The following is a 27666-nucleotide window of genomic DNA, read 5'->3' as shown; positions in this document are numbered from 1 at the left end:
TCAAGTGATTTAGATACCCAGGCCTACTTTATATTCTGGAAATCCAGTCTTTAGGGAAATGCTTTAGATGAAGATAACTTGACTCTTTAAGGGTTGCCTTACATATTAGGTTTTTAACATGATAGGTTTTTAGAATCAAGATAATATTTTATTCTCTGTATCCTGCCTTCATAAAATGGGAAGAATTGCATAATGTAAACTGGATTTGAATAAATAAAAGTTAGGAGCTTTGGAACACAGATGATTCTTTCATCAGGCGACTGTTGTTATTAGAAACATTTGAGCCACTAGTATCAGCCTCATGGGATTATAGATTTAGAGCTGGAAAGGAGACTAAGGTCATCTAGTCCAACCTTCTCCTTTTACAGGTGAGGAATCTGAGGTCCGATGAGGTTAAATGCCATGAGGCAGTTAAATGTTGTAGCCAGTTGAAGCTTTGTTATTTGAAACAAAATTCAGTGTTCTCTTACTACACCATGTTCCTTCAAAGGGGAAAGAACAAAAGGTAGAATATTTTTAGACAAATTTTTTTCTTTATACATTTACATTATATAGCATTTTTGCCTTAGTTCTTGACTGTCCTGTAGTTAACTAAAGGTACTAGCTAAGTTGAGTTCCCCACTTACTGTTCTTTCTCATGCATACCACTTTTAGAAGAGGAAATTTTGGGAATAGACAGCCTTAGATAGGTCTCCATAATACTCGTTTCCATTCCCATACTGTAGATACTGCACACTTTACTATAACAAAAGATTATTGAAGCTATAACCAAGATGTTCCACCTTGTGGCCTTAGTTGATTCAAATAAAAGAAACAAGGAACTCTTTCCTCCTATATGTAAGCCATGTAACAACAAGTACCCCAGCATACCCAGAGTGGCTGCCAACACAGGTTCCTAGATTTGCTTTTCTAAAGGAAAGCAACTCAAAATGGGTTAACAATCTTGCTTTAATCAATCAAACGTGTCATTTACCTAGTTCAGGGGAAAAAGTCAGCACCCCAAACTTCAGAGTATACAGACAGGTTACAAGCAGAAGTTATAAGAAGACAGAGAAACATTTCAGCAGACAGGCCTCCAGCTGTCTGACCATTACATCCATACCTAGTCAGTTACCAGAGAGGGAAGCATCAACATCTGGGTTTTCAAAGCCAGGGGGCTCGATGGCTGCCCAGAGTCTTGTCTGGTCAAATCACACAACACTTCTCAAAGTGAGCCCCAAAACAAAGCTTTACATCAGGGTTTCCATAGTCTTCTCCTGGCTCAGAGAATGTAACAACCCTCTTGACCCACTGCCCAATCAAAAAGCATTCCCAAAAACCAAGCCTCCCACCACAGGCTTTAGGTGCACTTAAGCCTATCGAAGGGCCTAGGGGCAGAGAAGATCTTAAATTCACATTCCCATAACAAGCCATACATTCATTGAATTAATTTTTCTGATTTGCAACAAACTCAATTTTAACAATTGTGCTTGGCCCTAAAGGTAGATGCAGGTCAATCTATCAACACACATTATTGCAAACGTGTTATGTACTTGGCTCTTTTTCACAAGTTGGGGGGTGGGTTGCCTCATGGGTAAGTTTACCAAACAGTTGCTGATGTAAGAGTTCTGTAGCTAATTGATAATTCAAGTGCCATTTAAATAACACACAGTTTTCCCAGTTTTGTACTTGATCATTTATATTTTTTTTCTTGATGGGAATGGGCAATATGGGATTTTCTTTCTTTTGTTCTTGTGTTTCTCTTCTTTTATTCCATTTTCTTTTCTCTCTCTTTTCAAAACTTTTAGGATTCATTTGACATGCTTCATTTATTTATTTAGATGTGGACTCAGGGCCATTTGACTGCTTGTATCAAATACTCTTTCATATCACATACTTTTGTTCATGAGAACAAAAGCTTACATGAAAATCGAACTGAATATACTTCTAGATAGCACTGGAAGACTGTCAGGGTCAGAGATGTGTGACAAAGGGGAATAGTACTTTTAAAGGGGAAGTATAAGGTCATAAATGATACTTCTCTAAGGTCCTTACTTGGTCTATGAACCCTTTGCTTTTTAAATTACCAGGAAATGTACCATCCTTTATGGAACACTGACACTGTACAGTTAGAAAGAAAAAAGAATGGAGTTTTACAGAATGATAGAAGTTGGAAATCTTCAAAAAGCTACATTGTTGGATTTTCTGTGAATTCCTGTATAATGATAGAAATGAGTGTTTCACTGCATCAAATTATCTTATAAAGCCTGTTTTTTTTTTCTACATATCCAAATTTAAGTGATGCTTTCCATATTAGGGCTTGAAGAATAGGGCCTGGTGTCAGGAAGACCTGAGTTCAAATCTAGCCCCAGACACTTACTAGCTTTGTGACCCTGGACAACTCACATAACCTTGTTTGCCCCAGTTTCCTCATCTGTAAAATGAGCTTAAGAAGGAAATGGCAAACTGCTCCCATATCTTTGCCAAGAAAACCCCATATGGGGTCATGAAGATTTGGAAATGACTGAAATGACTCAAGGAGAACAACTTTCTACTTTAGGGATGAAGCATTGACCCTCCTACATATAAAAAAAAAGAAAAAAGTAAGTTTAGAATGATTAGATTTAGGATTTCATAGGCAAAAGTGACATTTTTGTGAGAACCTTCCTCTACCAAGGCAGGATAGTATATTAATTTCATTTTAAAGGTTGAGGGAGTTAACTGGGTTGCTGAGAAGCTGAGTGACTGACCCAGGGTTACATAGGCAGGATTGGGCAGAGGGGTAACTTAAGTCCATATTTCCTGACATCAAAGCCTATGTATGCATCAGGCAGACTGCCTCACAGTTGCCTTTGAACAAACCAATTATATACATCAAGGAAGCATCAATTTCACATGATCATCATAAATGCCAGGTGTATTTGACCGTGGATTTCAGGTCATAATGGGAATTAATGATAATCCCAATTAAATCTTAAAAAATGCAATTCATATAAGACAACATTTCTTATTCTTAGACAACTGAAAAAAAGGGAGTATCTCTGTAGGTGACTACTGATACTGATTAAATTAAGCTTAACTTAATATCAACTGGAAAAAAATCTTCTGTTCTTTAAACATCAACTTCCATTAACAACAGAATATGCGATATTGGTTAATAAATCATTAAAGCAGATATCAGGGTGGCAATTTACTTATCTAAACTTGCTATTCATATGTGGCAGATCTTTGCTGAAAACTATACTCTCACCTCAGTACATAATTTAAAAGTCCAAGTCTTTGGCATTTGCTGCCTCTTTGAACATTTGAGTTGATAAAGCTTAGTCTTTAGAGTCTATTCCATGTCTCTTAAGCATTATGCCTATACTTTATTAATGTTCCTAATAATTCTCTACCTCTCCTATAACTCAAGAGATTTATAGACTCTCAGAAATGGATATGATTCTATGATACTAGTCATAGGATCTTGTGACTTAGAGCTAGAAGGAATCTTAGAGATGTTTACCAAGCAGAAATCCTCTTTAGAAATTTCTGACTCATGCTCTATCAGCCTCTCTTTGAAGATTTGGATTGATCCCCCTTGCTCTGTATGGAGATTGTGTACTTCACTTCTTGGGGAGATTTTTTTATGAGAAGAACATTTTCCATCCTATAACTTCCACCTTCTTCAGCCTTCTGGGTTCAAGCAGAACAAAACCTAATTTATCTTTCTTATGACAGTCCTTCAGGTGTTTGAAAACAGATATTATATCTTCTCTCACCCTGCTATTCTTCTCCAAGCTATATATGCCCAATTCCTTCAGCCATCATTAGGTGGTGTAATTTCTAGTCCTTTGGTTATACTTGTTGCTCTTCTATGGTTATGAATTAGTTTTCAATATCTTTATAAAAATCTGCTGAATTTAAACTTTACATGTGACCTAACCAGGGAAGAATAAAATGGGAACTTGGCCTTGCCTTTTCTGAATACTAGACAGAGAACCTATGAGTTAGTTCATTGGCATAGAGAATTCTTGAATGAAACAATTCTCCCTATTAATGCAAATTGTGACCTTCTCTGCAATTTATAATCTTGGAGAGTTGGATAAAGTGATTTCTCTATCTGCTATGTCATTCTGCTTTCCACGTAGTCTTAGATTCTGTTGGTAATGGACATTGTTCAAGGAGAAACCTAAATAAATCCAGATTGAACATAATCATTACCAAGATGGTCAAATAGGTGATGACTTTCTACAACAATTTCTGAAGACTCTCTGCTAAGCCATAAAGAGATTTATGATCTGTGTCAATAGGGAGAAGATTAACACTGACTAAATTACAATTTAAAAAATATTTAAATAAAAGTCTGCTAGCTTATTTGGCTGCCATGTCAATTTTGCAGTCCACTAGAATCCCCTATATCTTTTTTTCACGTCGATTATTGGCTACTTACATTCAACACACCATGTAGTTTTACCCTTATTTTTTTAAGCTGCCAAGTCACCAAGTTTTGCATATAGTAAGTTTAATAAATATTTTAATTAAACTATTGCATGTGTATATAATACAGCTCCCCAAAAAAGATTTTTTTGGTTTCTTGAGCACAGAGTTTTATGTCAGACCTCTTTTGTACTTCTTCCCTACACTCTGCTCTGTTTTTCTCTAAGTTTCTACCCAGCATAGAGCATAATGCCATATTCAGACTTTGTTTCCAAATGAATTTCATTTAACTGCATATCTATGCTCACTTCCTTAGCAGTCAGGATAATAGAGAGGAGAAGCAACATGGTGCTGTAAAGAGGGCTACTTTGTGACTTACTTCCTTCATCTGCCAAATGGAAACAACGTTGAACCTATGAGTTCAGACCTGTTAAGACGATCAAGGGAAATTATGTGTCAAAGAACTTTGAAAAATTTAGAAGTTTTGCAAATATGTTGTCTAGGAGGAGTATTGCTCTGTGTGGATTTTAAAAAATAATAATTCTAATTAAATAATATCATTTAAGCCCAATTATTCAAATGATCATAATGGTTGCCTTGAAAATAGAGAAGTGTTTTGAAAAAGGTACATTTCTGTCTGATATTAATGCTATCATTTCAAAAATAAAATCTGGGAACCAGTATTTTATTTATTAGTGGGTCAGGACAAGTGAAGGACTGGTGAGATTTATTTTTTTTGTTATAATTTAACTACATTCCTAAGATTCTGTAAGAAGAAAATCAGTAAGACACAATTCAGATTATTAAAACTATAACCCCTTATTCCTCATTTATAGCATCTTTTCTCTTGGAGCACTAGGAATTATGCGTATGTGAAATTGATTTCCATGAGTATTTTTTTCATCAGCTTTGGCTTTCAGAAAAATTAATTGCCCATGATTCTGGTAGAATAGTCATTTGGGATTTATAGCTCTCAATTGTACATAACCTGTTCGTCACTGTGCATCCTCAATGCCACTTTATCCCATTTGAAAGCTTATCCCTGTTTCAGAAAATCAGCCATATTTTATATCTAATCTCTATCAGAATCCTTTCTTCTCTCATCTATAATCCACTCAGGCTTGCCTAATTCATTCCACACTGTAACAACCTTTTAACTAAATATTTTTTTTTCCTAGTCAGAAAGCTAGTTTTTTTTTTCTGTAAAGAGGTTCAAAGTTGTCATGAGCTGACATGAATGGGTCCAAATTACTCTTCTCAATTCTGTTCAACACTAGGGTTGTTGAATAGGATTGTTGAAATGTTGAAAAAGAAAGGGAAAAAAGGACAAACTCTTTCCAAAGTCAGACATTGCATTTGGGTGCTGTCTGGGAAAGGGAAGGGGGTAGAGGAACATGGGCTAGAGGTCTCAAACTCCAATTCTTCCACCCCTAATAAGAAAATGTTGTTAATATTCATGCCAGCCTTTTACACTTGTCATAGCTGCATTATCCTAACCATCCTTTGTTGCAGCCACAGCAGTTTTGTGGAGAAGGGTGAGGAGGCACCATTAAAAATGAGGGAACTGGAGTTGTAATGAAGTTTCATGATTACAGCTACTAAATAGCAGATTTTTCATACCAACAGGCATCTTATGACTCTAACTTAGCTCTGACTCATTCCATTACCTCCAATTTGTACCCTCAAGTACACCCAACTGTTGTGAGACAAATTTTTGTGTTCTGAGTATGTGATATGCTTGTGAGCTATTGAAGAGAACATAGACTGTGGCAGGATACAAATCTACTTCATGAAGATTCAACTCATTTCCACTCTCCCACCCCTTAAAATGTAATAGCATCTTTAACATGTAATTGGCCCAGTCCTTGAGACATAATTGGTCCATAGGACTAAGGCTCACTTGTGGTAATAGCTTCTTGGTTGCCTTTGTGTAAAAAAAAAACCCAACAAAAAAACCCCCCCAAAAACCTTACCACATGAAAAGTCAAGGGATTACTCAGACTTGACATCTACTAAGTACCACTATAGCAAATGAAGAGGAAGGGAAGCTGTGTCCATCTGTAGCAATGCTTTATCCTTACTGAATATTGTGTACATGGTATTTTTTGTTTAAACCCCCTTTAATAATAATATTATTATTTTGTGTAATTCTGCCTCTCTTAAATCCAGTTCACATACTTATCAAGACATCACCCCATGATGTCACTGGTTCTCTTCGAAAACAATGGATGAAGAACAACAGCAATATCTAACATCTTTATATCACCTACTATGTGATAAGTTGCTAAGTGCTTTTCAGTTATTATCTCATTTGGTTTTTACAACAACCCTGGGAGATAGGTGCTATTGATTGCATTTTATAGTTGAGAAAACTGAGGCAAACAGGGAGAGTGACTTGCTTAAGATCATATAGCTAGTAAATATCTGAGGCTTGATTTTAATTCAGACTTTTCTGACTCCTGACACAGTACTCTATCCACTGTTCCATCTCACTAGCCATTTCCCCCTTTCATTTAATTTTTTTCTACTTATTTTCCTTTTATTGCATGTTAACTGGGTTATAAGTAAATCATTTCATTTGCATCTTTTGCATAGATCACTGGAGCAGTTTGAGTCAGGCCTGGCCTGGAATATGGGATAAGACAAAGAAATATTGTTCATAGGCTTGACTTAAAGTTGTCACTGGAACAGAAGAAATACCCTTATTTGTAAATAAATTTGGCCATTTGGATGACCCCAGAAGAAGTCATTAAAAAACATGAGAATTTTCAAATTGTAGTTTTCTTCAGCAATTTTATTTCAGTATCTATAATGAAAGATTTTTTTTTTCACTTAGCTGTGCAATGATGGCTAGAATGTCAATTATCAAAAGGCATTCCAGACACAGGGAATTGTATAAGGAAAGATGTGGAATTAAGTAAGTATGGAATATGTTGCAGCCTGGTTTGACTGTAGTGTAGAATACAAATGAGGGGAATATAACTTTTGGCAATTCTTCTAACTGAAAGGAAAATATTAGTCAAAGAAACAAAACTTCAGAAAGTATGTCCTTCAAAGAACTTCAAATGGACTACTATAAAGTAAAAGACTAACCTGCAATTTATGTGAAGGACTGGTATAATGAGTAATGTCACAGTCAGAGAAATATATTATGACATACATAGTGCTGCTCTGTGCAGATGTTAGCAAGATGCACTTATTAAATGTAAATCATAGCATGATATACTGTGTTTTTATTCAAAGTCTTTTTTGGATTACAGTTCTCTGGCTACCATCACTTTGAATAATTGTTCATGGCAACAGGAGAGAATTTTCCATTTTATGTAATTTTAGGTATTCTAAGGTCCACCTTGTAATTTTGAGTGCATAGAACAGTATTATGGAAGGTACAATGTGTGGGAGCCAAGAGATTTGGTTTCTAGCCTTCACTCTTTTATGAACTAGATTTGTGATTGTCAGCAAGTTGCTTCACTTATTGTTTCATGAGTTTCTTAACAAGTAAAATGAAAGAGTTAGATTAAATAATCTCTAAGGTACCTTCTTGCACCAAATCCTATAATACTATGATTTGATTTTAAGGGCACGAGTATTTTCTTAGTTTTAATGAATGAACTGTTTTTAGTTTTTGGAACCCATGGTCAAGTAAATGAGATTCACAAAACAAGGACACAAACCATAAAGGATTTTTAAGTTTTTGTTTAAGATGTTGTCTATATAATTTTTCATGTATATTAGTGATAAATTAATGATAATGATAAATATATTCTTTCTAGTCTTGGTATTTTCTCCATTTCTTTAAGACAGATGCAATAGAATCAATGACTATATAATAGTATAGATTTTCTCTTTAGCCTCATCTACCTGTTTTTCGTTACTATCTGGATATTTTTCTGATAGTTCTATGACATTACAATTAATATTAATATTTCTCTCTATTTCAGTGACTCAGGGGGGTGTTGCTTTAGTGTCTGACATGTGTCCTGATCCTGGAATTCCAGAAAATGGAAGGAGAACAGGTTCTGACTTCAGGTATGAAGCAAAGCAATGCCATGTGCATGACGACATTCTTATACTGAACCCTGCACTATTACACTTTGATATTTTAAGTTTTGATGGTTTGTCTTAATTTTAACACTATCCCAATTATTAGAGAAAAGAAACCTTTATGAAAGTCATAATCTCTCAAAGACAATTTCTCTTATCATGTATGCAAACATTTAGATTTGCTTAACAGCAAAGTCATAAATATTTACTCCAGCCACCTCACTATTTGCATTCTTACTTCTACCTTGTATGGTTTTTGAATGAATTTAATCACAGATAAATGAAATTATCATTGTAGTAATTTATTTCTATTCATTGATGATTGACTCTAAACAATTTTCTAATGATAATTATGAATGGAAGTAATTATTTATTTCATATGAAACACAATTTGTTTTGCTAAAGACATCAAAACATTTGTCCTGTTGTTAAATTACAAGTTCTGAGATACTTATGAACATATTATCTAAAAATTGTGTATTTCTTCAGTGAGGTAAAACTCTATATTCTTTGTACCTATAAAATCAATGATTCATGAGAAGTCAAATCCTAATAGACAGTAGATTGAAGTTGCAGAGAGCCAGATTTCATTGTATAGCTGGGCTATCCAAAAGTGGGATGGGCTGTCTCAAGAGATAGTAGGTTCCCACTTAACTGTAGGTCTTTCAGCAAATGTGGGATGACCATATGTTTGTCAGGTGTGTGATGTCAGGGGTACTTATTCAGTTATAACTAAGAATACATAGCCTCTGAGGTGATTTCCATTTCTGAGATTTTGTGATTCTGTAAAAGGCACGATGGGGAGGAAAAAAAAATTTTTCTTGCTGCTATCTGTTCTTTTTTAGAGGGAAACAACAAACAATAATAGAAAGGATTATAAGATATTATGTATTTCTAATTTTAAAAAGAACCCTTCACTCAGACAGTTAGAGCTAGAGCTTTTGGGTGTCAGCTCCTCCTTGTGGAAACCCCATTATTGAAGACATAAGAAAGTCACAGGGCATATGTCATAGGATCAAAGTATTACAGAATCATTTATTTTTAGAAAGATGAACACCCTTAGAGATAATTTGTTCTAATTACTTCATTTTATAGATGGGGAAACTGAATTAAAGAGAGATAAAAAGGTGAAGGAAAATCGTGTGACAGGGCATATAGTGGATGGTATGGTGGATTTGAAATCAGCAACATCTGGGTTCAATCCTACCCCTTTCTACTTACTAACTGTGAAATTGTAGACAAGGCATTTAACCTCTCTAATCCTCAAGTTTTTACCCTGAGAAACTGGAATAATAATAAAAATACACACTGGACCATTTCTTAAGATTGTTATGAGGCCCAAATGAAGAATGCTTCCTAAACTTCAAAGTGCTATGTAAGTGTCAGTTGTTGTTGCTAATTATGTGGCTTTCCCAAGGTCACCCAGCTAGTAAGTAGCAGGGCTGTTATTTTAATGCTAGTTACAAGATTCCAGATTCAGTTTTCTTTCTCCCATAGCATATTCTATCCACATGATCCTTTGGAAGAACTCAGATAAAATACTTTTGAATGAAAGGGGATAGATTGATATGTCAGACAATACAGAGTGTAATAGTACCATAATTAACTACCAGTATTTCCTAATTTATGAAACAAAAACCTTCAGAAGGTGTGCAGAACAGAACTGTCTCTGACCTATTAATGCAGATTTATCATCACCTAGACTTTTCCAGTATTCTGTACAACATGTCACATAGCAAGATGCACAAAATTTTCTCAGGAACCCACAAGAGCTGGAACAAGGTACACATGGCTGTATACTATTCCTCTCACTCCATCCCACATCAGGTAATGATAGCTACCAAGATTAAGCTGCTCTGCCACAAAATCTCTTACCTGACTCCCTTCCATTCCCTTCTTCCTCCATAAATAACTTTATAGCTATGTTTCAAAACATGATTATGGAATATCAGCTCAGAATCCTGAGTTATTCTGATTTTCATATGCTGTGCCTAGACAGAATCAGAATTGGGAAGAGGCTGATTTCCTCATTGGGTTTGTTAACAACAGCCTATCCTTTTTTTTGTCCCACAATTCAATTACCTTGACACCCTGACTAGTATAATAGAAGACAAGGATTAGGTTTGTAGATATGAAACATAAGAATGACTCTGCAAAAGTTGTTTTCTATTGGTTTATTAGAAATAAAAAAGTAAAAGTATCACAATTATCATTTTTAATATAACATAACTAAGTGGGTAAAATGAGTGGTTGGCATTGGGAACAAAGTTAAAAATCATTTACCTCACATTTGAAGCTCTCCACATTTTGTTGTTACCCTACTTTTCCAGACTTCTCTCATAAAAATTAGCCTTCAAATATGAAGCACTTTGGCCAAAGTGATTATTTCTCAAACTTCCAAAGCCTGGCATTGCTATCTTGCTTTGATGACTTTTTATACTCTTATTTAACCTTGTGCCCAGACTCATCCTCTGATGAATTTTCAGCTATCTTTTTTTTTGCCCTAAGGTAATCTGTTGCATCAAATTTTCATTTTACTCTTTCCTAAATTACTTGGTGACTCTCTGCTTCCTACCTTGCTGCAATGGCAAGAAAAGCTAATACCCTGGTTTTTTTTTTATTTTAATCTCTCTAATGCATTTATCAAACAATAGTCATCACAAAAGAGGTCACCTAGATAGCACAGTGGATAGATAGATTACCAGGCCTGGAATCATGAAGACTTTTTTTTTTTTCCTGAGTTCAAATCTGGCCTCAGATACTTAGTAACTATGGGACCTAGGGCAGTCACTTAATACTGTGTGCTTCAGTTTCTTCATCTCTAAAATGACTGGAGAAGGAAATAGCAAATGACAGTATCTTTGCCAAGAAAACTCCAAATGGAGTCATGAAGAGTTAGACACAACTGAAACAATTCAACAACAATACAATTATCACAAAATAATAAAATATTTATATTCATTTGTATTTATGTCTTATCGTCCTACTAACCTATATGCTTAGTAAGGGAAGTGATCTTGTCATTTCAAATTTGTAACTTCTCCAGCACCTAGCAAATGATCTTCATATTGCAGGTATATAATAAATTTTTGTTGAATTAATTAATTACATAAAAATTCAGTGACTAAAAAAGAAAACCTGTTTATAAAGAATGGAATTGGGTTGGCTAGGTGGCACAGTGAATAGAGCACCTGCCCTGGAGTCAGGAGGACCTGAGTTCAAATCCGGCCTCACACACTTAACACAAAAACTAGCCATGTGACCTTGGGCATGTCACTTAACCTCAATTGCCCTGCCTTCTATAGTGGCAAGCACTCCAAGCATTCTCAGGGTCGCTGCCAACACAGGTTCTTGGATCTGCTTTGATAAAGGAAAGCAACTCAAAATGGGTTAACAAGCTTACTTTAATCAGTCAAACATATATCGTTTACCTTGTTCAGGGGAAAAAGGTCAGCACCCTGAACTTCATAATATACAGACAGAATTATCAAGACAGAGAAACAGATCAAGTAGACAGTTTTCAAATTGTCCAACCATTACATCCATACAAAATCAACATCTGGGTTTCAAAGCTGGGGGGCTCTGGACAATGGCTAGCCTAGAGTTTCATCAAATCACAGAACACTTCTCAAAGTGAGCCCCAAAACAAAGCCTCACATCAGGGCTTATATAGCCTTCTTCTGGCTCAGAGAATGTAACAACCTTATTGACCCACTGGCCAATCAAGAGAAAAAACAAGCCTCTCACCCCAGGCTCCAGGTGCACTTTAGCCTAGGGGCAGGGAAGATCTTAAAAATTTACATTCCCATTACATTTTCCTACCTCCAAAAAGCAAAAATAAACAAACAAACAAATAAATAAATAAATAAATAAATAAAAGTAAAAAGACTGGAACTGATTTTTAACCTGATTTTAGGTCGCAGTCAATTTTTGGTATAGTGGGAAAAGCACTATAGTTGAAGTACAAGATTCAGAAGAGAACTCAGGATTCATATTTATGTGGCATCTCAGTTTCATCATTTATCAAATGCCAAGGAGGCGTTGTTAGACTTAAACAAACTAGGTAATTTAGTGGATGGAGGATTGAACTTATAGTCAGGAAGATCTGGGTCTAAATTCTATGTTTACGAGCTGTGCAACCCTGAGTAAGTCACTTAACTACTGCCAACCTCAGTTTCCTTACCTATGAAAAATAGGAATAATAATCACTCTTACCTGACAGGGTAATTATGAAGATCAGTTGAAATACTTTATGTAAAGAACTTTGTAAACATTAAAGTGTTATATAAATATAAATCAGTATTATGATTATTATTATTCATTATGTGATATGTAATGTCATGTCTATGGTTGTATACAATTATCCTGTCATTAACAGAAGAAATGTTTTATTATTTTTCATCCTGGAAAATAGTGATAGAGGAGGTAGAGCCAAGATGGTGGAGAAAAGGCAGGAACTCACTGGAGTTCTCCCAAATTCTCATTCAAACAGCTTTAAATAATGCTTCAAAATCTGGAGTAGAAGAACTCACAAAAGGATGGAATGAAACAATTTTCCAGTTTGCGATAGGTTAAAAGAATGGCAAAAAGGCTTATAACACTGGGGTGAGAGTACAGTGCAACCCAGAGTGGGCTAGGCTCAGGCAAGACAGCAGCAGGTCTTAACTCAGCAAATCAGAAAAGGCCTTGAGGGAAACTGAATTGGTAGGAAGGGCTTCCTGAGCTCTCAACCCATACATGGTAAGGGAGGCAAACATCTGGTCTGAAGGAGATTACAGAGGTCCCTTTGCTGGTATTGGGTTCAGGACTCTGTTGCTATACATGGATCTTGGTTGCAGTCTGGGGTCACAGTCCCAGGGTGGGAAGGAGCACTAGAACACTGAAGTTTGCAGTTGCAGGGAAGCAGGGACCCTGGTCACTGTTCCAGGGCAGAAAAGAGTGCTTGTAGTTTTTCATAGAGCAGAGCACAAATTAGAAGAGTAATGAACATACCTCTCCTGAGATCAGGGCTTCTTAAACTTTTCCCACTCAAGATACCTTCAGTGCTTCTTAGATCATACCACCTTAAACACAAATACAGAAGACACCAAAGTCAAAACTTCTATATCCAAGCCTCAAAGAAAGATGTGAATTGGTCTCAGGCCCAAAAATAATTCTTGAAAAGATCAAAAAGGATTTTAAAAATCAAATCAGAAAGATGAAAAAATGGGGAAAAAATGTGAGGTAAGAAAATCATGAAAAAAGGAGTCAACACTTTGGTAAAGAGGCGCACACACACACACACACACACACACACAACCTGAAGAAAATAACACTTTAATAAACAGAATATGCCAGATGATTAAAGAGGCACAATAATCCAACGAAGAGAACAGCTCCTCTAAAAAAAGCCAGTTTTGCCACATGGAAAAAGATGTACAAAAATATACTGAAAAAAAGAACTCCTTAAAAAGTAGAATTGGCTAAATGGAAAAGGAGGTACAATTGCTCATTTAAAAAGTTCTGAAAAATTAGAATTGGCAAAGTGGAAATTAATAACTGCAGGAGACTTCAAGAAACAATAGAAAAAAGTCAAAAGAATGAGCTAATAGAAGAAAATTTGAAATATCTCATTAGAAAAAACAATTGACCTGGAAAACAGATCCAGGAGAGATAAAATATTATCGGCCTTCCTGAAAACCATGTTAAAAAAAGAAAAAGAACATGGACATCACCTTAAAACATTAATAAGGAAAAGTATAGTGATATTTTAGAACCAGAAGATAAAATAAAAATGGAAAGTAGCCACAAATCACTTACTGAAAGAGATCCCTAAATGAAAATTCTTGAAAATATTGTAACTAAATTTTAGTGCTCTCTGGTCAAGGGGAAAATATTGTAAGCACCTAGAAAGAAATGATTCAAAAATGGTGAAGCCCCAGTCAGTATAACACAGTATTTAGCAGTTTCTACATTAAAGGATCAGAGGACTTGGAATATTATATTCCAGAGGACAAAAGAGCTAGAATTATAACCAAATTTAATTTACCCAACAAAACTGAGTATAATCATTAAGGGAAAAAATAGATATTTAATGAAACTGATAACTTTTTTTTAAAGCAATTGGGGTTAAGTAACTTGCTCAAAGATTACACAGCCAGTTATTTCTGGGTGTGGTGCTAAGTATCTGAGCCTGGATTCAATCCCCCAGGTCATCCCGACACTGGGGCCGGTGCTCTTACTTCTTGTGCTATCTGGCTGTCCCCAAACTTATAACTTTCAAGCATTCCTGATGAAAAGACCAGAGTTGAATTTTTAAAAATTTACTTTCAAATTAAAAAAAAACTCAAGAGAAGCATAAAAAAAGTAAATAGCAAAGAGAAATTGTACAGAATTCAGTAAGATTAAACATTTTACATTCCTGCTCAAGAAGCTGATACTTGCAACTCCTATGAATTTTATCATTATTATGGCAGTTAGAAAGAGTATTCATAGGCAGAGGGCATGGGTGTGAGATGACTGTGATGGGATGATATAAAAAAAATTAAGGTGTGAGAAAGAGGAATGCACAGGGAGAAGGGGAAAGGGAGTGGTAGAATGGGGGTATTGTCTCACATAAAAAAAGAAGTACAAGAAGAACTTTTACAGTGGAGGGGAACTTGGGGGAGGTGGAGAGAGTTCTTGAACCTTAGTCTTGGAATTAACTCAAAGAGGGAATAATATACACACTTAGGTATAGAAAACTAAGTTACCCTACAAAAAAAAGGGGGATAAGTGAAAGGGGGACTGATAGAAGGGGGGGTAGATTGGGAGAGGCTGTAGTTAGAGGCAAAACACTTTTGAAGGTGGACAAGGTGAAAGAGGAGGGGGGTGGGAAACAGGATGGACGGAAGCTCACAATAATTATAACTGTGGAAAAAATTTACAGCAAATTTCTCTGTTAAAGGTCTCATTTCTTAAATATGTAGAGAACTAAGTCAAATTTATGAAAATGAGCCTTTCTCCACTTGATAAATGGTCAAAGGATATGAACAGGAAGTCTTCAGATGAAAGAACCAAAGCTATACATATAGTCAGATTAAAAAAAATGCTCTAAATCACTATTGATTAGAGAAATGCAAATCAAAGTAACTTTGAAGTACCACCCTACACCTCTCAGATTGGCTAATGAGACAGAAAAGGAAAATGAAAAATGTTGGAGTGAATGTGGGAAAATTGAAACACCGAGCCACTGTTGGTTGAGTTGTGAACTGATTCAATTACTATGCCCAAAGAGCTATAAGACTATGCAAACCCTTTGATACAGTAATACCACTAGTAGGTCTCTATATCAAAGAGATTTTAAAAATGGATCTGTATCTACAAAAATATTTATAGGAGCTCTTTTAGTGGTGGCAAAGAGTTGGAAATTGAAAGGATGCCCATCAATCAGGGAATTGCTGAACAAGCTGTATTATATGAATGTAATGGAATAATATTGTGCTATAGGAAATGATGAGCAGGATGGAAAGGAAAAAGAAAACCATGGAAAGACTTAAGCCGATGTAAAATGAAGCAAGCAGAACCAGGAGAAAATTGTACACAGTAACAGCAATATTGTGTGATGATCAGGTATCAATGACTTAGCTATTCTCAGCAATACAATGATCTGACAGTCCTGAAGAACTTATGATGAATAATGCTGTCCATCTCCAGAGAAAGAACTGATGGAATATGAAAGCATACTTAAAAAAAAGTTATTTTTCTTTTCTTTTTTTGATCTTTTTTTTTCACAACATGTCTAATATGGAGATATGTTTTGCATGACTGGACATGTGGAACATATCAAATTGAATTAATAAAGGAGAGATGGAAGTATAAAGGGAAATATATGAAACTCAAATTTTTAAGAAGAAATGTTAAAATTATTTTCACCTTTAATTAGGAAAATAAAAATATTCAATTAAAAAATAAATATGCTGATAGCATCTCACATTTATGTACTACTTTGAGGTTTGTGGAACACTTTCTTTACAAGTCCTATGAGGAAGATAGATGACAGTCAAAGCTATAGCCATAGTGGTTAAGAGTGCCAGCTTTGGAATTGGAAATCTGAGGGTTTGAATCTAGCCTCAGAACACTTACTTCCATATCTGTGGAAGTCATTCTCAGCTTTAGTTTCCTCATCGGTTAAAAAAAATAAAATTGGGATAAAAATAGCACCTATAATACAGTATTATTGTGAGGAACAAATCAGATAATAATTATAAAGAACTTTTCAGTGTTTAAAGTTTGCAAACAATTCGTTGGGTATGTTATAGTAAGAATTCCTTCTTTGTATTCATTGAACTAGATGGCTGCTTGGGTGCATTCCAACTCTCAAATACTGTGATTCTCTGAAGTGCTATATAACTGTCAGATATTATTAGCATATTATAGGTGTTATAATTATATTATTTATGAGGAAACTGAGTCTCAGGGAGCTTAATCCTTGTATGTAGAACAATTACAGTTAATTGACTCCATTGTGGAAATAAAGATATAGAGCAGGAATTTCAATTACCAATATCATTCTCTGTGAAGCTCTATTCATGAATAGCATTCATGCCAGATTCAATTTTTATATGGAGCCAACATTCCTTATTCTTTGCACTTCCTTGGCCTGGTGAGTTCCATAGCCTGCCATCCCTGGAAAGTCTGCCTAGTGACCTGGCATCATGGGGATTTTCTGGCCTGCTGTGTGAAGTCCATCTAGCCCTAGGCCTGTTACAGATATGCAATCTAAATCAGAGAGGTCCTCATTCTTGCCAGAATACATTCAGTGACCTTGTCTCCAATTATATCCCAAAGCAGAGTGAGCCAGAGAAACTGCTCACTAAAGAGGTCAGCCTTATCAGAGAGGCTAGGAAGAAACAATTTATTCTTAAGTCTAGGGTACATAGAAGGATGAAAAAGACTTTGACCCTATATATAAGAAACCATCCAGGGACTAGTTTTATATCTCTCTCTTTGTAGCCCCAGTTGATACAAGAGAAATGCTATAATCTAATCCTAAGAGCATACACTAGGCCTCAAAAAAATCTGACCCAGAAGAATTAAGTCAATAAATTGACAAGCACTTGCTAAATGCTTATGATGTGCCAGGAATGGTGCTAAGCTCTGGAGAGGAATGAAGACATGGATGTACTTGCCTGTGGTCACAGAGGTAGTAAGAGTAAGAGCCAGGAATCAAATCCAAGTCCAAGGATCATAGGATTTAAATTCTGAAAGAAACCATAGAAACAGCATTATGGTTTTGCAGTCAGAGGTCTTCAGGTCAAATCATAGTTTTTCTGCAACTTGGATAAGTCACAATTTTTCTGGGCCTCATTTACTCATTTGTAAAATTAGATGATTGAATTAGATGGTATCTGAAGTTCAGTTCTCAGACCGGATTCTATCACCTAGCATAGGAATCAATAAAGTAATCAATCTAGCCCACTGCCTGGTTGTGTATGGTCTACAAGCACGATATGATTTTTACATTCTAAAATGTAGTAATATGCTGTTGGACATTGTTTACTGACTCCTGATTTTTCCCAACCTCCTAGTTTTACAGCTGAGGAAATTAAGATCCATAATGATTAAATAATTTATATCCACTACTAAGCAACCTGACTAGATTTGAACTAAGGGCCTTTGATTTCCCATTGCTTTTCATATTATTCTCCTTTGCTCAATTCTTGATGCTCCCAGCTCTCTAGATTTCTTTCTCCACTAATTTCAAGCAGCCTTCTCCCCTTGGAAGACTGTTCCTCTACTATTCTCCAAGTAGCCTTCTCACCCTGGAAGAACCCTCAGCACTGTTACCCTTTTTGTACTAGAAGTGCCCTGTGCTTCTGTCCCTTACTTTGATTGGCCAGTTCCTCCTAGAACCTCAATTTTTTTTTCAAAGTGTACATTCTAGCAATATTAAATCCTTTATTCCTATACAAGCTCTGATTATGATTCTCTAGACTTTTTCTTTATTTTTTTTAAACCATGCCCCTTTTTCAGAACCTTCTCTTTTGACCCCTCCCACCCCCTTTCATTTATATTGTCTTCCTGCTTTAGAATGTATGCTCCTCAGGGCTGGGACTATCTTTCTTTTCTCATTTAACTCTTCACTTACCATTAGTTCTTCTGAACTGTCTTCAAATGTATCCGCATTTCCTTTATCCTTAAGAGACCTTCACTCAAACCTATCATGCCCTTGGTCTATCATTCTATATTTCTTCTCCCTATCTCAGCTAAACTAGAAAATCTATATAGTTATTACCTCCGCTTTTCCTCGCAGTTACTCCTCAGACTTTTGCACTTTGTCTTCAAACCTTATCAATCAAGTGAAACTGCTCTTTCCCAAGTTATAAATGATCTATTAATGAACAAAACTTGATATGTTTTTTCTTAGTTCTCATTCTTGTTGGCTAATTTGCTGAATTGGACACTATTGACTACCCTCCCTTACTAGCTGCCTTCTCTTTATTCTCATTACATCATTCTCCACTCAGTTCTCTTTCTACTTGTCTGACTATTCCTTCAGTTTTGTTTTCCATCACATCATCCATATTATGTTTCCCAACTGCTGATGTCTTCCAGTGCTGTCAACGACCCTGTTCTTTGCTCTTTCTACATATTCTTGGTGACGTCATCATCTCCATAGATTTAATTATCATTATGTAGATGTCCCACACATCTACATATCTACAACTTATATTACCTATTAGACATTTCAAAATAGATGAGTCAAAGACATCTTAAACTCAACATTTCCAAAATGGAGCTTATTTTCTTTTTTACCCCAAATCCTGCATTTTTTCCAGTTTTCCCTTTTTTTTTTTCTTGAAGGTACCACCATCTCTTTAGTCTCCCAGGCTTAAAACCTCAGAAGTCTATTCCTTCTCCAGCCCATCTATCCAAAAAGTTGCCAAAACTTGTCCACGACAACTCTCACATCAGACTGTTTCTCTGGTTACACAACCACATGTTAATTCTGGCCTCATCACATCACATCTAGACTATTATTTCAGGTTTCTAGTTGATTTCCCTGCTTTAAATCTCTCCACATTCTTATTTACCTCCCCACCAATGAAAAATTTTCCGTATATGCAAATCTTACATATCATTGCCCTACTCAATAAACCATAGTAGCTTCCTGTTGTCACTAAGATTAAATATAAAAGCCTCTGTTTAAATTTTAAAGCTCTTTACTACATGGCTTCAACCTATCTTTCCTAGATCATTTTACTTTACTCTGTTTTCTGTCCAACCAAATTGGCCTTCTCTCTGTTCCCCAATGTACTATTCTCCATCTCTCATCTAACTTTGACCATCTCCTTGACTGAAATGTTCTCCCCTTTTTGTTCCTCAAAAAAATTATCTTTTCATTCAAGCCACAACTCAAGAGCCATCTTTACTGAAGCCTTTCCTCATTTTCTCAAACTCCCTCCCTCATATTTATTCATACCTAGAGATAGCTCCTGAGGGCTCTATATTTGCATATACATAAAGTGAGTATGCATATGTGTTTATACATGTTTTTCCTACACTCCTATTAAAATATAAACTATTTGAGATTAATGATTATCTCATTCTTTCTATTTATGGAACCAGTTTTTAGCATAGTGCCTGAAATATAGCAAGCAGTTAACTTATGTTGGCTGATTGGATCAAAGATCTATAGCCAGCAGGGATCTTAGAAAGCATCTAGTCCAACCTTCTCATTTACAGATGAGTACACTAAGGCTCAATAGACTTAAGTGATTTGGCCAGGAATTCATAGGAAAGAATTAACAGAGAGAGAATTTGAACACAGATCTTGGAATTACAAGTTCATTAGTCTTTCTATCATACCATACTGCACAATTGCTTATACCCTGCTATTATATATGCCCCTAATGACATACACAGTATTTCTTACTCAGATCCCAATATATACCTGAGGCTGCTAAGCCCTGCCTTTGCCCTGGCTCATGTTAATTTTTTTTTTTTTAAGCAATTGGGGTTAAGTAACTTGCTCAAGGTTAAATGGCCAGTTATTTTGTGTGGGTGCTAAGTATCTGAGGCCAGAATTGATTCCGGGTCTCCCAACTCCGGGGCTGGTGCTCTTACTGTGCCACCTGGCTGCCCCTAAAGAATTTATCTTTTTTTTTTTTTTTTTTGCCTTTTGGAGGGCAGTTGGTGTTAAGTAACTTGCTCAAGGTTACATGGATGTTTGTGTGTGTGTGTGTCTGTGTGTGTGTGTGTGTGTGTGTGTGTGTGTGTGTGTGTCTCTGTGTCTGTGTGTCTGTGTGGGTGTTAAGTGTCTGAGGCCAGAACCAAACTCGGGTCCTCCTGACTCTGGGGCCAGCGCTTTACTCACTGCGCTACCTAGTGGCTCTCATGTTAATTCTTTTGTTCATTCCAGCATGAATCTATAGAAGCCAATTTCACTTGAAACTCATTCCAAGAATATGCTACACTTACTATACTACAGCACACTGATGTTTACCAAAAACTACTGCATTGGCTGACCTCTTTTACAATTTTCACCTATTTTGATTACTCCCAGGACAGTATTTTACCCACTTAACAGCCTAATACTATCCCTAAATATAGTTCTCTATCTGTTCACAAAATTGAAGGAATATGTTTCCACTTAAACTGTGGCAGGGCACAGTTATTTCCCATTTTCCCAACATAAATTCCATAAATTCTAAACTTTCAACAAATGTGAGGTTCAAGAGTTTGTATTTCATCCATTATGAAATAGGTAATAAAAAAAAGAAAAAAAATAAAGGAGATAGTAGGTAGCCATTGAAGATTTTTGAGCACAGGAAGAAAATAGTCAAATAGGAGAGGATATAATATTTCATAAAATCTCATGATATCTTTGATGACAAGATGAAGATATTGGGCCAGATAATTATTAAATGGTCATTTAAGTGATTGATCCCAGGAATAATTGTTAAAGGCTTAATATCTACTATAAAGGGAACTAATAGTGGAGTATCTCAGGGATATGTCTTTGGCTCTCTGGAGTTTTGTTTGTTTACATTTTTACAAATGACCTGGATAAATACATAAATCTCATGCTTCCCAGTTATTTTTCTATTAAAAAGTCTAGTAAGGACAACTAACACATTGAATGACAAAGAAAGGATCTGAAGTGATCTTGAACAGATGGAATGTTGACTTATGTAGATTTAATAGGATGAAATTTAATTGAAATAAATATTAAATCCTTACATTTAGGTTCAGAAGATATTTCTCAAGTACAAAATGTGTACTTGTGGTAATGGTCATTTATTTGAATGTGGTCTGTGCATTTGAAAAAAAAAAGAAGCTCAACATCAACCAGCAAAACAATATTTCAGCAAAACAAAAACAACAAAACTAGACAAGCCCCCAGGAAAAAATAAACTAATAAAATCAGAATATATTGTGAGAAGCAGATGATACAGAATATAGGAGATAGAAAAAATAGAAAATATAGAAAAATTAGACATTTAATTCATTGTAGTTGAAGGACATCTGAGAAATACATTTTTTTTTTCAGTTCTAGGTGTCATATTTTAGGAGAATGAAAAATGTGCAGAAGAGGTGACCAGTATATCAAATGGTATTATGATTGAGCCTTATAAAGATCTGATGAGGTAACTGAGTAGTGATTAGCTTAGAGAAGAAAAGGCAGGGAGAAGTATGATTGCTATCATTCAAGTGTTCAAAAGGCCGCATATGGATGTTGGATTACATTTGCTCTGCCTGGACCTGGAGAGTAGAAATGCTAGATATTACATGAAGGCAAGTTTTTGATTGATATAATGGAAAAATTCACAAACATTAGAACTCTCCAGAAATAGAATAGATTGTCTTGGGAGGTAATAGTCTCTCTCACTGGAAGTCTTTGAGCAGAGACTGGATATCCAGGTGACATGGATTTGTAGCAGGGATTCTTAGTCAGATATGTTTTGGAGATGATTTTGAGATTACTTGAAAATCCAGAGGGCCTGTAATTTACCCATGAATAGTGCATTCATTCAGTCTACCTCAACTGAAAAATTATGTCAGGAAAGCAAAAAATATTAGGAGAGAGTTTTCTTCTAAATATTGAAATGAGTCAGAAGTAGAACCTAAGGATGAGGGTTGGATTTCTTTTCTGTAGGTCTAGTTGTTTAATCATAGGCCAGATAATTTTATTAGTTTCATTTCATTTCTTAATGTTTGCAGTTTATCTACTCTTTTCTGTTTCTAATTCTCTGCTCGTTTTTCTCCTTTAGTTCTTCCATCTCCCTAGCAGAAAAAAATGTTCTTGAATTGATTAATCATTTTGTTAATTTAAAAATTACAAAACTACAAAGTGTAATACAATGTGGTAAGAAACACAATTGGCCATTTGTGCTCTTCCCAAAATATTGGCCCAAGGAAGAGACACTAACTTGCAGCATAAGCCAAAAACTATATAAATTTTAGTATTTTACTATTGAAAGAGGAACAGGAGTTGAACTCTATTTACTATGCATAGTGCATAGAGAATGAAGAATAAAGTTGCAGTATCTTATAGGAGACCAATGTGCTGGGAAAACTCACTCATGTAAGGAGATAGCTTTTATTTTTTAGAGCAATTTTTGATAATTGTTGAATTCAACAGTATTTTATGCATAGTCTTCCCTAGAGAATTTAGGTTAGAAACTACTCACAACTTAATCTAAAAGATAACTTACCATATCTTAAAGAAAGATATGTTCAAATGATATCTCAAAAGTGGGTCCCTTTGATTATCACTGAACATGAGACAAAACAAAATTCAGTCTATTAGGTTCTGTAAAATAGTGACTTTTCTTACGGTAAGATTTGCAACATATTTGGGGAATTTCTCTTTTTCCAAATTAATGCAAAAAGTTGTTTCCAAAGTATGCGATTTGCTTAATATTTATTTTTAAATTAAATATGAACAGCAACAGAATTCTGTTGTGTTTTTTGTTGTTGTAGTTTTAGCTGAATTTTCTCAGTGAATTAGACATTTTTATTGAGATAATTATGGTTGGCATTAGGCTAAGAATGGGATGCACATTTTTCACAACGTTTCCAACTTCAAAGAAAGGTACAAGCCTCATTAATTTAAACTAATGGATGAGGTCACTCTTAATTAGTTAAAGTATGAGCCTGAGACTTTTTCAAGTACATAGAGTAACCCAAACTAATGACTACTATTATTAAGATGAAATCTTATGCTTAAGTAATTTGTAGTTAGCTCAGATGTAATGAGCACAACAAAGATACTTAAATGAGTATAAATGAATTAATGGAAGAATGGGTAGGGCTGCATGGACAGATAAATTCAAAAGCTTAATAAACACTTGCTATATGTTTGCACTGTGCTTTGGTGATGAAAAAATTGGAAAGCAAGATAGTCCCTGCTCTTAAGGAGCTTATATTCTAAAGAGAGAGAGAGATGACACATAGAGAAAGTTTCAGTTACCGATCCTATCATCCTTTAGGGGCAATGTCAAAGTACATCATTTGTCATTATCTGTAATATTATTTGCACTGCTACAATCATAAGGTTTTCTATGCTTGTTCATTTGATAGTGCCAAGGACTTTGGTGCAAGAAATGACTTTTCTAGGTCTTTAGAAGTCATAGCTATAGTACCTGCAGATGTAATTGCCAGGCTACATCTCCAGGGGGATTCCTTTCATGGCTCTGAGGGCTGGACTTGCAGTGGGTGTAATGATTGGAGGAGGGATCAGTGCCACTTCTAAAGCTTTTAGGATTATGTCTATTGTTGATACTTGGTAAGCTGTTGGTATTGGTGGTTGTAAAGAAGATGGGTCCTTATTCTGTACTAACGTCTACCTTCAATGAAGGATTTAGGACTCAGGTTTGGAAATAAAGCCAGTTTCCTGGAGGCTGCTGTTATTCCTAAACCTTTGGGTTCAGAATTCTAATTTTTCTTGCTTGGAGTAGGAAGATGGTGTTGGTTTGGCGATTGATTTGACTGGCAAATTGTTACTGCCTGTCTTTCTTTGAGGGGGCCTCTCTTCTTTAACTAGGCTATCTTGCTTGCCATGTAAATTTATTACTATTATATTGATTTTTTTAGATAGGTTGAACATTCCTCCTTCAATCTATATGATAATAGTTATTTCTTCAGGAATACCTTTATTTAGGGGGGGCAGTTGGGAAGTAAATTTCAGAATAGATAGGTCATATGTTAACGTTATTTGTATTGAGGGCTAGGAACACTGAATGAAGCATGCAGAGAGGAAGATTTGGGTGCAATGTAATCACAACCTGTAGAGATATACATAAGTGAAAAGGGATGCAGATAGGAGATAACCTCTCACTGGAGGACATCAAGTGAAAACTGGATGACCAAATGTGAGGAATGTTTTGAAAGCCATTCCTCACGTGCAGATTGGACCAGATATTCCCTGAGATTCCTTCTAACTTTGAATTTCTGTGGGACTCAGGAATTCTGAATTAGTAAGATCCCAGTTAAAGAAGTTTTCTTTTATGTAATCTGTGTTAATCTTATGGTATTTGTCTTTGTAACTAAACTCCATCCTAAAGGCAAGCATCTGCTGTAGCAAATAACTATTTTATTTTCATTAATGAAATGGATGGAAAAGGTCACTTTGTAATTAGCCTAGTATGCTATGCCAGCATCTATAAACCAGCATGTCAGGACACAACAATGCATCCAGAAGACATTAGACATACAGAGTGAATGTCTAGATTTCCTCAAGGCTTGGATTTTTTTTCTATTCATAGAGTTGCCAGACCACTGCTGGCCCTTTTTCCTGCATTCTAACTATATTAGCCATACATTTATATTGCTTTGTCAGTCCTTTGAAATTAGAATTATATTCAGGGTTAGTCTTCTGTTTAAGAAATCTGCAACCTTGAAGCAGATGCTACTTCTTCAAACACTTTTCTTTCTCCTTCCTCTTTTTTTTTTGAAAAACACCTTTTCCCCTGGAATAGCATATCCTCCTATTTACTTTTCTGTTAGTATTCATCCATGGAAACCATTATTGGTAGGCTTTATTTCAATATGAATTTAACCTCAGAAAATTTAGAAATGGCAGTATGACATAGTAAAATGAATTTGGATTCCCAGACTAGGTCAGATCTTGACTCTTCAGATCTTGGCTTATGGACAGGTCACTGAATATCTCTGGGCCTTTGTTCCCCCCTCTTTAAAATGAGGAGACTCTGACAAAATTATTTTTAAAGTCCCTTCCACTTTGAAATTCCCTGGTCCTAAAAGAGTAAAGATGTACCAGATGGATGAGGTTGAAGAATATTGGCTTAGGGCAATGGTTCAACAATTTTAAGGATTCCAGGAGATTAAAACTATTTTTGCATAATAATACTAATTTTAATTTCTAATATATTAATTATTGATAGGCATAACCCATATAAACAAAAGTTCTTTGGGAGTCCTTAACAATTTTTAAGAATGTAAAAAGGTCCTGAGACCAAAAAATTTTAGAACCACTTACCTAGGGAATGCTACTTACCCACTTTCATTTAGATATATAATTTGTGGGTTTCCTTTTCTGTTTTAAACATTAGTAGTGATAAAGAATTAACTCTTATTCAGCTATCACCTTTTGCTAGAGGTTCACATTTATAAGACAAAATATAGGGCTTATAGACAGAGTCATTGGCTGTGAAATATAATGAAGCAATCTTATAAAGGAATAGGACCATGATGTTGACCATATTTAGCTAACTGAACGATATAGTGATGGGCATTGGTATATAACTCAGTATACAAATTTTTAAAACTTTAGAGGAATAAGGGCGGTTAGGTGGCACAGTGAATAGAGCACCGGCCCTGGAGTCAGGAGGACCTGAGTTCAAATTTGGCCTCAGACACTTAACACTTACTAGCCATGTGACCTTGGGCAAGTCACTTAACCTCAATTGCCCTGCCTTCCTCCCTCCAAAAAGAAAAAAAAAACTTTAGAGGAATATAATCATTGCAAACATTAAACTCTATTTCAACCTTCTTTACTAGTTTTTGTTCTTGTTATCATTTTAATTTTAATTTTTAATACTCAGATTGCTTCAAAAAGTAATTTTGAGACTAGGTATGTTAAGTTTAAAGTATGTATATTATAAAAAAGTTGTTGAACAAAATGTAGACTAAACTTTTTTTCTTTTTAAATTGAGGTAATGATTAAGATGATAACATTTACAAGATAGTCATATAATGCCTTAGAAACTATATGTTGTAAGCTATTTACTGGTAGCCTTGAAAATCTAAACAAGAACACTTTAAACTTAAAAGCCACACAGTGAGAAAACTTCCTATTTAACTCTGCCAAGTCTGGTTGTTGTTGTTCAGTCATTTGGTGGTGTCAGACTCTTTGTGACCCAAGGACCATGCATAGTACACCAAGCTCTTTTAACCTCCACTATCTCTCCAAGTCTGTCAAAGTTCATGTTTGTTGTTTCCATTGTGAGTTCTATCCTTTGCCATCCTCTTTTCCTTTTGTCTTCAATCTTTCCCAACAGCAGAGTCTTTTCCATTGAGTCCTATCTTCTCATTATGTGGCCAAAGTATTTAAGCTTTATCTTCAGTATTTTACCTTAATATGAATTAATTTCATTAAGTATTGACTGATTTGACCTTTCCACTACCCAAAGGGACTCTCAAAAATCTTCTCCAGCTTCACAATTTGAAAGTGTCAGTTCTGTAACACAGCTTTCCTTATAGTCCTGCTCTCACAGCCATACATTACTACACATGGCTTTGACAATGTGGACCTTTGTTGACTAGGCAATAGCTCTGCTTTTTATCATGCAGTCCAGATTTGCCATAGCCTTTCTTCTAAGGAGCTAGCATCTTTTAATTTCGTGGTTGCAGTTGCCATCTGCAATGATCTTTGAGCCCAAGAATACAAAATCTGGCATTGCTTCCATTCCCTCTAGTTGCCAAGAAGTGATGGGACCAGTTGCCAAGATCTTAGGGTTGTGGGGTTTTTTTATGTCAAGCATCAAGCCAGCTTTTACATTCCCCTCTTTCACCCTCATCAAGAGGCTTCTTAATTCCTCTTCAGTTTCTGCCATCAGAGGGGTATCACGTGCTTATCTGAGATTGTTGATATTTCTCTTGGCAACTTTAATTCTGGTGTTTGACTCATCCAGCCTGGTATATCACATGATGTACTCTTAAAATAAATTAAATATTTAGATACTAAGTCTAGTAACATAGAGAATGACAGATACTACATAGTAAGAACAATTCAAAGGA

General features: G+C 35.5%; 1 protein-coding gene across 1 annotated transcript in view; it reads left to right on the top strand.

Annotated features, from left to right (window-relative positions):
• The window catches only part of CSMD1 (CUB and Sushi multiple domains 1), a 2654573-nt gene that overhangs the window by 1690463 nt on the left and 936444 nt on the right, over nucleotides 1-27666 (top strand). The window contains exon 8 of the mRNA XM_069065406.1: nucleotides 8340-8427. Within this exon, the coding sequence (XP_068921507.1) occupies nucleotides 8340-8427 (88 nt within the window). The remainder of the gene's footprint in view (nucleotides 1-8339; nucleotides 8428-27666) is intronic.

Source organism: Petaurus breviceps, unplaced genomic scaffold, assembly GCF_028583685.1.
Source record: "Petaurus breviceps papuanus isolate PSGF00001 unplaced genomic scaffold, PetGlider_PUasm1.0 90686, whole genome shotgun sequence".
Classification (NCBI taxonomy): domain Eukaryota; kingdom Metazoa; phylum Chordata; class Mammalia; order Diprotodontia; family Petauridae; genus Petaurus; species Petaurus breviceps.
The sequence above is the reverse complement of the archived record's forward strand: the minus strand, read 5'-3'. Positions and strand labels throughout refer to the sequence as shown.